The sequence below is a fragment of the Rattus rattus genome, chromosome 12, assembly GCF_011064425.1.
Source record: "Rattus rattus isolate New Zealand chromosome 12, Rrattus_CSIRO_v1, whole genome shotgun sequence".
Lineage (NCBI taxonomy): Eukaryota > Metazoa > Chordata > Mammalia > Rodentia > Muridae > Rattus > Rattus rattus.
This window is the reverse complement of record NC_046165.1, coordinates 93,367,854-93,381,134: the sequence shown is the minus strand read 5'-3', so window position 1 is coordinate 93,381,134 and position 13,281 is coordinate 93,367,854. Positions and strand designations below refer to the sequence as shown.

General features: G+C 42.3%; 1 protein-coding gene across 39 annotated transcripts in view; it reads left to right on the top strand.

Annotated features, from left to right (window-relative positions):
• Kcnma1 (potassium calcium-activated channel subfamily M alpha 1) overlaps nt 1-13,281 on the top strand; it is a 694,984-nt gene that overhangs the window by 348,378 nt on the left and 333,325 nt on the right. For all 39 annotated transcript variants that reach the window (XM_032917294.1, XM_032917321.1, XM_032917309.1 and 36 more), the window contains exon 3: nt 6,062-6,123. In XM_032917294.1, the coding sequence (XP_032773185.1) occupies nt 6,062-6,123 (62 nt within the window). The remainder of the gene's footprint in view (nt 1-6,061; nt 6,124-13,281) is intronic.

Genomic DNA, 13,281 nt, shown 5'->3' with positions numbered 1-13,281 from the left:
TACTCCTCCTTCTTCTTTATTTTGTTTTGCATTGATTTTGGGTATTGGACATGTGTGCCTCTGCCTGCCCGTGGAGGTCAGTTACAGGAAAGTCCCTTCTGTTTCTGCATTGTGGGTTCTAGGGACCAAACTTGGGTTGTCATGTTTGGTAGTAAGTGCCTATACTTGCCAAGATCCCTTACAAGGAGACTCTACCTCAGCTTTGTAAGAAAAACGCCCCAGGGATAGGACTCCAGGTCCATCTCTGAAGGCCCATGGGGTCTCATTTGTCCATTGATACGGCTCAGCCTGTTATTGGAATGTCTAGAGTCAAAGCCCAGTGTCCTGTAGCCCTACCTATCCTCAGTATGCCAATTAAAGCCATAAGTGACAGTGAAAAAGCAGAGAAGAGAATTTTATGACTACACTGGGGAGAGCAATGAGTAAAGAGGTTTAGAGCCACCCCTAACCCAGTTCACACTCAAGGTACTGATATGAGGATTAGGTTTAAATAAAAGATAAGAGGCATCCTGGTTAAGTGTGGTTTTGCCCATCACTGACCCATCAGTGTCTGGCTCCAGTCCATTTTGCAAGATGGTCTGACAAGTTGTCAGAACTATATGAAGTCTTTCTTTCCTGAGACAAGTTCCCAGTCTAGTTGGCATCAGGACCACAGCCTTTTCCCTTCACCCAGCACAAGATTCCTGGGTAAACTCTAATTCCTTGAGGGTCCGTGGTGTCAGTAGTCTGAGATCTGAAGTGCATATCTTAGAATATCTTCACTCCTACCATGATGGCTACAAACCTGACAACTGGCACTGAAATTCTGGAACATCTCTACAGAGCTTCCTTTTTTGACTTGGTGCCTGTATTCATACTGCTATTGGCTCTAGGGAGGACTTAGTTTCTTGTGTTCCTGAACAAAGAATTGGATGGAGATATATAGATGCTAGCTAGCAGACCTAGATAATTTATTGAGAAAGGATCTACTTCAAGGGAGGAAGTGGGCTAGATCAAGGAGAGTTTGTGACATAAACAGCCATGTTATGCAAAGGATTCGAGCTTTCATACCCTGTAATACAGGCGTTTTGATCATAATTTTGCTTTTCTGTGCATGCTCAATCTGTTACATGTAGTTCTACATATAACTCTATGTATCTAATGTCTTATTAGCGTCTTAAGCCTCCATCCAGGATTGTGCTGTTGAATACTGAAGTGATCCATGGGTCACTTTCAGACACTGGAGTACCATACCTTTGCACCTGTACTAGCAGCCCATTTGTTAGACTCAGCCAAACTTTTTCCTAGCCTTGTCTTTGCCAGCCTGTTCTTTTTATATGCTAATTTCTCACCCATTGCTTTACAGCTTTCTGGCCTTCCCTCTATGCTCTATCTGCCTGTCTCAACTTCACTGAGTCTGCCTTTCCCTCAGGAGCTTTGGTAACTGAAAGAAATAGGCTATGTTTGGCCACACTGTTTCTCATTTTCATGACATTTCCCCTCCCAGGCATTTGAAAGATCCTCATTGCTTGCTAGGATTTCCACTCAGAAAGATGGCTGCCAATGTGTCTTGATCTCATCTCACTTCATGCCTAGACTCCTCATGATAAGGAGGATGGACTTTTTGTGTGTATTGTTTTAACACACTGTGTGTGTTCCTGGGATTCTTTGATGCAAACACTTGTCATGTTTCATTTCAGGTTCTGAAAAATAGATAAATCATACTCCATTGTTCCAATAATACTTGTCAAGTAGACTTTCTTTCTCTCTTTTTTTTCATTTAAAAAAATTGATCTAGCATTCTAGAAATAGACGCAGTGTTTGGTATTGTAATTGGGGTATTTAATAGTGTATCTGGGCTCTAGAAGCCTCAAGAAGGCAAGCTCTAGAAGCGTCAAGTAGGCAGGCTCAGCCATCCTTCCCCAATTTACTCAATGTGGCCACATTGGAAAGAGAAATAGATAAAATGGTTCAGTTGGACCCCTGTGTCTTTCAGTGATACTGCCATGAGGTTTAGGGATCTGTGTGACAAAGCAGTCCCAGCCAAAGGATGGTCCTCTTCCCTATCGCTGAGTCATCATGGTCTCAGCTACTGTCCTACAAGGGAAACCTACAAAGTTGTCTGATATGATACTAATCTGTCAGTCACTGTCACCACTGCTGTCTTGGGACCTATCTAGTTTCAATAAGATGATTGCCTTTACTCTTGATCTCAGCTTGACCCTCATAGATAATTGTCTATACCTGGGGAGCAGTCCATCGTGAAAGCATTAGCTTCTTCCAGAATTCAAGGTGATTCAAGACAAAAGTTAAGGACAAATAAGTTAGCTCTGTAAGTTCAGCCAAAGCATGGGTGCTAAACAGAAGCAGAGGTGCCAGGCTCTTATCTGGCTTTCAATTTCCTCTTGGATTTAAGCCAGGAGTGAGTGCAGTAAACTAAAACAGTCTCTAAGTTCATATGGGTGTATGCAGTTAGTCTGCGAGCATAACGGTGAGTACTGTCCAAGGTAATCAAGGTGCTCAGCTGAATACAGCTCATGAGGAGTTAGACAAGCTAATAGAGACTCTGTTAATATTTAGCACAGCTTGTGTCCTAACAGACAAGGAGCAAATGACCTCTTAGATCATAGTACTAAGCCCATATAGGCCCTTGTATGGGAAAGTCTTGGTAATTATAAAGGTTATTCTATGACGTAGTTGCAGGAGAACACATACATTTTGCTGTCAGGGGGTAGGTATTGTGATTTGCTTAGTACCATCTTTCCCTGTCCTTTGGACTTCCACCTTCCTTATCACTGGGGCTATTGAAGTATGCAGGGTCTTCAGTAACCCTGTGCTGTACTGAAGCAATAAGAGAGTAGCTACCTTGTAAAAACAACTACCACTTGGAGAATGAAGAGATACTGAAGCAAGAACCCATAATGATCCCACTCTCCTTTAACTCCTCTTCCGTCTCTTCATTGATGATCTGCCTTCAGTAGCTTTATCATACATTCCCTGTGTCTCATATGGACAACTGATGGCAATTATGTAACTGCATAGGACTTTGCTTGTGTATGTGTGTGCACACACACATACGCAAATGGACAAACACACCATAGCCTAGATGTAGAAGTTAGAAGGCAGCTTTACAGAGTAGGTTCCCTCCTGCTTTCAGTGGGTTTGCTAGACTTGCTCAGCAACTGTCTCTACCCACTGGCGATGGTTTTCCTTCTCAAAAACCCAAAACAAGACAAAAATTTAGAATGTGTTTTTTTGTTTTTTGTTTTGTTTTTTTTTTGAAAGCTGAAGAAAGAGGGTGAGCCATGCCTTTCTGCTCAGGTGGCTTTGAGAGAGCAAGTGGCCGAGTCTGTCAAGTTCACATTTTCTTGGCCAAGTTTCTGCACAAGCTAAGTCTAGCTGGCAGAGTAGTCAAGACTGACACGATAATAAGGCAAGTTAGTAAATTTAAAGTTGGCATGCACAGTTCTTCTTACTGAGTACTACTTTATTATTATTATATTTGCCTACATGCACAGTTTACCTTATTGATTATTAATTACGATGATACTTGCCTACATGCACAGTTCACCTTCTTACTAAGTACTATTTTATTATCATCATTATTACTATTAATTATTTTGTTATTTGCCTATTGGGAGGCAGTCATGGCTCCTGGTGGTTGGGACAATTTGGATTCCCCAATCTCTCCGAGAGAAAGCCTTCTGGCAGGTCACAGGATCTAAGCCTAGGTCCAGCCATCAGAGGCTTTGTGGGGACCATATTCCTCCCATGTTCCTTTTGCTTATACCCTTGAAGATGCTGCTGTTTGAGTTTGAAGAGGCCAGCAGGGTGTATTCTAAACTCTTGTCACTGATTTGCTTAAATAAGTGACACACTGTTCCAAAGTGGAAGCAACTGGGACAAATTAGTGTCAGTTACTCTGGCCATCCTGCTGCTTGGAAAACATTGCTTTCACGGAGTGCTCAAATTCTAACTTCTCACAGGATGAAGGTGTGATTTGTAAGGACTTTCATTTTCCCTTTATAAGACATTTGATGGCACAGGACAGTTTAGTGAGCCCTGACAGCAGCTCTACATCCATACACATGGAGCTAACTGAACAGGGATCTATCTGTGCCCTGTCAGCCTTTATGAATGAAGGGGACCATCCCCTCTGCTGTCATCACATCCCTTCCCTCTGCAGCTTTTTGAGAATGAGGTCAGGACCAGGATCTAACTGCTTAAGGCTCAGAAATAGCAGTCCAGCTCCAAATTAATCTGATGCTATTTGTTGTAGGATGAAAAGCTGAGGCCTGCTTATAGTTTTGTTTCCGGTATACCCTTGCACATAAGCTGTGAATGAACCCATGTGAAGAGTGGAAGCAGAGTCTATCCAGCCAAAAACTAGTCTATCAGTAGCTGGTAGTTACAGACAAACTGCAGGAGCTGTCTAGCATTCAATGGCAGCCTTGATTTGAAAAGCAAAGTAGAAGAATGAAATAAATCCCAGTGGTATAGTAATCTAACCACTGCTCTTGAGAAAGAAATGCTAGCTGTTGCTGAGAAGACTGTGTGTCCCTTATGTTGTGCCCAGTTGTTTTCCACACTGTGTAGCCAGCTGAATCTCTCTCCTGTGGTTCCTTGGAGGGTTTGGCAGTGTTTTAATGAGGATTATATTTACACTGCATTTTATCTCAACCACATTAACATACACAGAAAAACACCAGGACTGGGTAATTTCCTCTCATTCATGTACACATGCACACCCATACACTAATGTACTACAGCTTAATCATACTCAGTCCTAGCAGAAGTAGGGGTTACCTTCTCTATCCATCATCCCAGGCCAGCCAGATTTCTACATACAGATCCTGGGGAGAATTGCATTTTGAAAGATCTTCCCTGTAGTCTCTTTCGGAGTTGTGCATATCTAAAGGGTGGGGTGAAGCAGCATGCAGGCATTGTGTATGGTATTGGTATTTTTTGTTTTGTTGTTGTTGTTTTGTTTTGTTTTCTGTTCTCAGCCTTAGTTGCTGGCTGTTAGTGTCTTTTTTACTGGGACCATCATTTATTGGCATTAATCATCTCCTCTGTGAAAGATGAAATAAACACACTGGACAATTGAATGAGGGCTAGAGGTGTCAGTAGCAGCTTGATCTGCTATTGGTTCCTTCACTGGACATTTATGTGTCAGGTATGCATTGAAGGAGATGTCAAAGCTGTCTTTTATATTTGTGATAATTGACTTTGGACGAGGGCAAAAAAGCACAAAGACTGTACTATAACTGACTGGTCAGATGTGTGACCTAATTGGTGCTTTTGCATTTAATGTTTTTCATGTATGCTTGAGAAATCTTATAAGCACTCTCAAAATTGAGTAAATTTATATTGATATAGAAGTGTGTGTGTGTGTGTGTGTGTGTGTGTGTGCATAAATATTTCTTGACACATGTATCCAAAGGGTCATCTGTAGTAGCAAATGTGTGCTTTTCAAATGGATATTTCTTATGTAGAGACAGAAAGCAGATTAGTGACTGTCTGGGCCCAGAGGATAGAACAAGGATTAATTTTACAAGCAAGAAAGATCTTATTGAGATGATAAAAATGTTCCGAAACTGGATCACTGTGATGTCAATAACTTGGTAAATTTTGCAAAAGTTATTAAAGAATTAGGTGCTCAAAATGGATGTATTTTATACCTCAACAAATTTGTTAAAAGTGATCCTTCCCTTTAAGTCCCAGGGTTGGTAGAGGATGAAAAACTACATCCTCCCACGTCTCTTGCTCTCTCTTTCTCCACTGAAGTTTGTTTAATTCAGTTGGGGAGAAGCTGGTCCTCAAGGTGACAGGGCAGGATCAAAATCCAAAGACACAGGGTGAAAAAGTTTGCCCTGACCCCTATTGGTGAGGGGCAAGGCTACTCCCATTGCTGGATAAGGAGTCAATGTCTGGGTTTTCACAGGGCAGGAAGCTCATGAGCACATGAGATATAGAAGCAGGTCCCTGAAGGTAGTAGTCACAACAGTTGTTACTGACACTCAGAAATGCAAGCCTTCAGCTTCCAGCCCTTAAGTAATGCAATGTCTCTCTTCTTTTGCAGGTTGTGTTAGTCTTTGCTCTCAGCATTGGTGCCCTTGTAATATACTTCATAGACTCATCAAAGTGAGTATGCATATATGTTGTCTTGCCCTCTTTCCCCCTAGGGCAATTATGACCCCTTACATTGATGAACTTAGCACTAGGCTTACCAAGAACCAAGAATCTCCTGAGTGCTGAAGACTCAGAGGAAGGCAGGGCTTCCCTGTGCTTCATTTATGACTAGAGAAAAGTTCTCTCAGAAGAAAGGCTATGTTGATGCTGATGGTATGGAAGTGAAAGGCACTTGGGGACTAAACCTTCTTGTTGGGTATATATTTGTAATGAGCTATTTCCTGATTGAGTATTTGTACTGAAAATGCCAAGAAGTTAAGAGGGCTCCTATGGGAGTGGGCAACCTCTGGGAGAGGGTTACAGAGTCCAAGAGATGAGTCTAAGCCATTCTGGCCACAGCAATGGGATTGTTTTCTCATCCAGACTTAGATCATATTGAAAAGACAGATTAGAAAGCCCAGTGCTAGGATTCCACCTGCCAAGTGAATATGTAGCTGAATCAATGGTCACTGTGCTTCTTCACTTATGAAACCAAGGCATTCATGAGAACTCCCAGAGCTAGAGGTCTGTGACTCTCTGAGAACTTGTAGAGAGTGGTACTCATGTAGCCCTTTTGAGTGATAGATCTGGTATTCCGCGGTAAGCATGGTTCACAGATGGTGAACCTTCAGGGAGATTGAAGAGACCAGACACCATGGCTACCCTTCATGCTATGGGAACCACTGCTGAATATATCACTCTTTCCAACTATCCTACTGCAGTCTCAAAGTTGACAGCATCTGAGACACAAAGATCTGGGGACAGACTTTCTTTTCTGTTGTGACACAAAATTGACAGCTCTTACTAAGGACAAGAGCCATTGAGCTTGCAGTCCTCATTGTTTACCTTGACAGTGGTTTTCATTCTTCTAATGTTAATTCTGACTTGGTCCTACCCTTGTGTTCCTGTTGGGTCATACTCTGGTATGTCTCAATTTTGAGCTCAATGCTCTTTTTCCTATGGTGTGGTATGGTGGCAATTTAATGCACACCTAAATTCTGAATTTCCAGAGCTATCTGGTCACTAGCCAGGGGATTTTGTGCACTTGGCTTTGGAGGCCAAACTGTCACACCAAGGAAAAGAAAAGAAACATGTCTACTTATCTGTGTCTGAAATCTGCCAAGTGTAAGATGTTCAGAAGTCACCTAGCCTGCCTCGGACACAAGGCTGGGCCCTCACCTGTCTTGAGCTGTGAGTCCTTTAAATATCCTCAGGGAACAAGAATGTGTGTGCTCTCTTCATCTGAAATTGCTAGTCAAGAGAGAAGAGCATCATTCAGTCTGGAAGTCTCCAGTTATGTGAGTAAAGGTAAGCTCTCTTTTCATATTTACTCAGAGATTCTGGACCACATTTGAAATGAACTCGAATTCTCAAGCCCTTGGTCACCTTTCTCCAATCTCTCTCTAGGAGTCTTGGGGTACATACCCTGCCAACGCCTGTGCTGGGGCTTAGGAAAGAGGTTTGGATATATAGTCTATATGCCCCCAGAGAGTACACACTTATGTGAAGGTGAGTGTGGCGGTCTGCTAAAAGGACAGAGACCTAGATTGTGCCTCCCTTTCCTTCATCTCCCTTTGTTCCCCAATGTATGTCATGGTAATAAAATATTTCTGGCAGATGGATTTGGATGGTGTCTTTTTTTTAAAATCGTGTCTACTAGGAGTCAATCTTTTGCTTTGTGGGGCTTGGTCTTCCTTGGGGGAGGATGGCAGAGCATGTGGTTCACCTAGGCTGACTTTCTTCACAAGTACCTCCCCAGCTTCCTCCAGTCCTTTGGGGTTAGTCCTGAAATTGCTTAGTCTTTGTGAAGCTGAAACCTTTGGTGATTCAGGCTCTTTTAGGGTCATTCAAAGAGTCTGTACCAAGGCTGATCTCCAGTTCTGGTTTTCAGTTTTCCCAGTCAAAAATGCTTGTAATCTTAGAGATTAGATTGTCCTCATTCTCTATGGGGGCTGGCCAAGCCTCAGCATGGATTCATCCTTTCACTCCACCTAAACCAAGCAACTGTGTGTGGGGGGGGGTTGTAACAGACTATTTAGCAGAACACCTGTTGCTACATATGTAACTCTACTTTTCATTTCTGCTTCTTCATCTGGCCCTGAGACCATAGCCTAAGACTCTGACCTGTAGAGAAGGAGAAGCCAGTGAGCAGTCTACACCCAGAATCCTCCATCTTCCCATCTAGGTTGAACAAGCATGCTCAGTTTAAAGAGATGAATTAAAGTAAAACATATAAGGTTACCTTTATGATAAGTCTAGAAGGTTAGAGAACACCAAATATAATCCATCAATCAAATTGCAATCAAGTTTAATGAATGAGATGAGGTGAAACTCTATATATACACTACACATGGAACTAGGGTAAGAAAGGAGAAGGCAAATTCTTGAAGTCTACCTATTTCATTCAAAAGTACTTCTGGCTTAATAGGAATGGCTTTGCTGGCCATCTTGGAAAGCAGGTTAAATTTCTCTTAAAAATTATACCAAGTCATTGCCCTGAGAAAAATACCTGGTATTCTAGAGATGAATTTGCACTAGTGTTAGCCCTCTGCAAATAAATCAGAGTGATCCTTGCTAGATTGCCGTGGTTTGCAAAATTGTTCTCTTACTCTATTTAACTAGAGCTGTCTTCACCTACTTGGTAGATTGGAAGTCCCCCAGTTACAGAAGCTCAAGATGCACAGCTTCCCACACATGGCCCTTTGGGCAGTGCAAAGAGGGATTGGGGAGATGACCTGGCCAGTAAGAGTATCTACTGATGCTTATTAGGACCCAAGATCAAGTCACCAAGGCATTTCTGAAAAAGCTGAGCATGGTCTGTAACTCCAGAGCTTTGGGGGGAAGGAGACAGGACAACCGCTGGGCTTGCTTGATGGCCATATTAGCTCTGGGATGGGTGAGAGACCCTTCTTTAAACTATTAAGTCAGACGCTTAGAAAGCAGAACACCTGACATTCTCTCTTGATCTCTGCTTGTACATGTATCACACATGCATACACCACAGAGAGAGTGAGAGAACTGCAAAGTGTGCAGATGGGTGTGTGAAACAGGTCCCAAGGGTGGACTCGGCCGCTAATGTCAAAGAGGCCAATTTAGACTATGCACACAGGCAAGTAGAGTGGATGTTTATTCTACCTCAATGAGTCAGCAGAAAGACAAGAAAGTTCAGGTTAACTTTGTGATTGGCGGATGTAATGGTAATTGGTGACATCCCTTGCCTTTCAAAATTCTCTCAACTATGGTAATCCCACACATCTTTGCTTTTCAGTTCTTCGTCAAAGACAGACAGATCCTCAAGTGAGCTCTTTCTCAATGAGGTGTTTGAGAAGCCCTCCTTTAGGTCTTTATTTTCCTTATGTGGTCTCTGTGGGAAGAATCATGTGCACCATCTGCAGTGATCACCATCTATCTGAGAAAGCTTGTCCTGGAGCCTACAGATAAAGAGAATCAGATTAAAATGAGTTCAAATGGTAGACCACCATTCCCGTGAAAGATGCTAGAAAGATTCAAACAAAGGGGGACATTATAGCAAGACTTGGTTGAGATGTCTGTAATATCAATGCCTTCGGGAGACCTGCAATCTTATTCCTTCAAAGGTCCACATTCTCCAAATTCCCCATCTCCTAATTATAACCCTGACTCTATAGGTACTCCTTCTCCTATGCACCCTGATTTCTATAACACAAAGACTTTAAAAAAAAGTAAAAGAAAAAAGAATAACCAGGGATCAAAGAGATGTCTCATCAGGTGAAAGCATCTACTACATAAGCCCAACGACTGGAATTTAAATTCCTGGAATCCACATTTCAAAAGGTGGAAGTGGTGATGTGCTTTGATAAAACTAGCATTTCTGTGGTGAGATGGGAGCCAGACAGGAGAATCCTCTAGAATAACGTGGGCCAGTTGGGCACAACATCGGAAACAAGAGAAACTCTGGGTCAATGTGGTGGGAGGTAAGAACATGCTCCTGAAAGTTTTCTTCTGACCCCCACACCTGTACTGTAGTGATATGTTCCCATACACACATACATGACACACGTGCAAACATATGCACATACATATATACATGTACTAAATAGTTTTTAAAATTGCACAACCAAGTTAAAAACACCCTTCAATGTCCTGTGAATGTTAAGGTCACTGTTGCTTGCTCCTCCCCTCTTCTTGACACTATACCAAATACGGAATATATAAGGGCTGAGAAGACCTTATAATGTCAGCATGGGGGAGCAGGACTCATGGATGGCATAAGGCAGCAGTCCCTGCTGCTTCCTTCCATAATTTTAAAAGAACGTTGTTGGAAGAGCCAGTCACTGTTAAAGCTCTGTGCATCTGCATTTTTCCAATGGTATTCTGGGAAAGGATGACTCACATGTGGGGAGATATTTATTCCTTTGATTCATGCTTAAATGCTGCTCCTTCTTATGCTTCAGTTACGTGGATTATGAATATTTAATGCTGCATATACTGGAAATGAAGGTCAGGGCCTGCTCACTGGTGACTTCAAAGGCAGCCTCGATTCCACCTGCTGTTAGCAGAGTGAAGCAGAAAGGTTATGCATTGTTAAAAGTCTTCCTTAATGACTCTATCTGCACCAAAATGGCTGGTGCACAGTTGGGGCTGCCTTTTCTGACTTTGACAACTTCTGCTCTTGGCTTCTGGTTTAAGGCCTGCCACTTGAGTGAGTAGGACACTTGGAAAGTGGGGAAAACCATAGCACAAATTGTGTAGCTCATCCTATCCAAGTGCTCCATTGCAATGGAGTGAGCACTTCTCAGTCTTCATAAGTTTCATTTATTTTTTCATTTTATATTCATTCATCCATCCATTCATTCATTAGCTTTCACAGCTACAATGTGGAAATCTTAAATCCTTTCCAAGTAGTGACAGTGCTTATGGTCAAACATGGTTGCAGATAATTATATGTAAATTTAACTGACCAGATTGTTTCCATAGTCTCTGGAAACACAGGTGACACTGTTTTTCCAGTGAAATCCAGAGCCTTTAGCCCAACCTATTCAACTTGCTAGTTATTTTACAGTTTTACCTTCTACTTCTCTTCATAGTTCAACTGATATCCTCTTTCATCTGATAAATTTTCTTTCCAAAAGAAAGAATCAGGGGATTAGGAGATGGCTCAGTCAGTAAAATGCTTGCCATAAAAGCATGAAGCCCTGAGATCAGATGCTCAGCAGCAATGCAAAACTAAGTGAGGTATCACAGGTCTACAGTCCCAGTGCTAGGCAGTAGGTGGGTCAGCTGGGTCCCTAACTATCTGAGCCACCTCTGTGAACACCAGATGCATGACTAATTGTATCTCAAAAAAGAAAGTGAAAAACAATTGAGGAACATACTTGATTTTCAACTTCTGGCTTTCACACACTGTGCACACATGCACACACATATCTGTATGCATACACCCACACAGACATATGCATGTAGCTGCACACACTTCCACAAAAATTTGAATAATGACAAAAGGCTATGGGTAATTTGGGCCCCCATTGTACAGTATGTAAATTAGCATGCTCAGCACATTACAGATAATATTAATGGCTTCTTCTAATACCCTACACGGAGCTTTAGAATTCCCACTTTAATGATGAGAAGTCTGGAACTCTAAAAGTTGCTTCAAGCCATTTATATAGCTAACAAGTACTGAAGCCAGAATCTCTATTATGCCACTGGTTCCCCTTTCCCCAGCCATCAATTGCAAATGTCAAGGATTAAACCTCCAGACTGGCGAAGTGATAGAAAGAGCTTGGTGCAGATGTAAGAATGGGAGTTGCTTTGCCTTGCCCTGTCAAGTCCTCTGGCTTCTCCTTCCCTTTGTCTTCTCTATCCCCTATTCTCAACCTAAGGGCCAAGTCTATAGTGGATAGCTCTTGGGAGAGTCCCATCATCAGTTTGTCCCCTGCATCTGCTAGGGATCACAGGGAAGCTGATGGCTTTTTCTCAAGGCAGATACTTTCCGAGGAAGAAGTCTCCCCACCCATCCATCCCCACCTGCTTTACTGTGGATATTATTTGGCACACTGAAGCAGGTAAGAGAGATGAATTTTCCCCTTAATTGAATATATTTTTATATCCTTTAGAGAGTTTCAGGGCTTAATATTTTACCATTTTGCATTATATTGCCGGAGGTTCACCTAGTAAGTACTATTAAACCAACAGAGTGTAAACCCCCAAAAAAAAGGTTCATTGGAAGGTATTAAAAATGATTTTTTAAAAAAAAGTAGCCTCTTTCTCTCATTACTTTTGTTCTAAGTCATCATGCACAGATGTTGACTTGGTGCCTCCAATGTGCCCAACTGCTTGGCTAACCACTTGGCAGGGACAAGGGGACGGCATACATCATGGGTTCCCCCTTGGGATCAGCAGTAGCTTTTCCTTTTCACCATTATGTAGCCTTTCAGCATAACCAGCTGGGCAGCTAGGGCATAGGGAGAAAGTGCCTGGGCACATCTTAGCTGTTAACTTCCTTTAATGGATCAGGGTCATCCTAGGTAGTGTTCTAAATAATTAGCTGCAGCACTCCACCTTCTTGCTCTATTTGAGAAGGCATGGCATGCACTTAACCTTTGTTGAAGAAGTCAACACAAATCACGCAGCGTGCAAAGCATCTCTTTCTTCTCCTCTTTTTAAAGATACTGCCCCCACAATTTTCACTATCCCTCGGTGACATTTTTATTGCCAGGCTTTTGTTTGGAAAATTATGGGTAGGGAAAGTTCAAGGGCAGGGTGTTCAGAACAGCACTGCACATCTGTGAGGGGAAACACAACAGGAGAGCCAGCAGCTGTTGAAAGAATAGAGTGTCAGATGGTGGAGGAGCTGAGCTTCTGAGAGATGGAGACGATGGGCCGCCTTCAGGGTAGAAGCCATAAATAGCTCCCAATGGGATCCCTCTTTTCCTTTCATTGTATAGCCTCTCATGGCACCTTTGAATTCTGTGATGTGTAAGAAGTGTTGACCCAATCTTTTTATATCATCTAGTTTTTCATGTTGCTATTCTCTCATTAGTGGGGATAAACTTGGTACCAAAGACAGGTAGAGAAGATACAGAGGGATGAAGGAGACATCTTCTTTACATGCCTGCTTCCACATGGATGGATTTAGGGCACAGGGTCTCT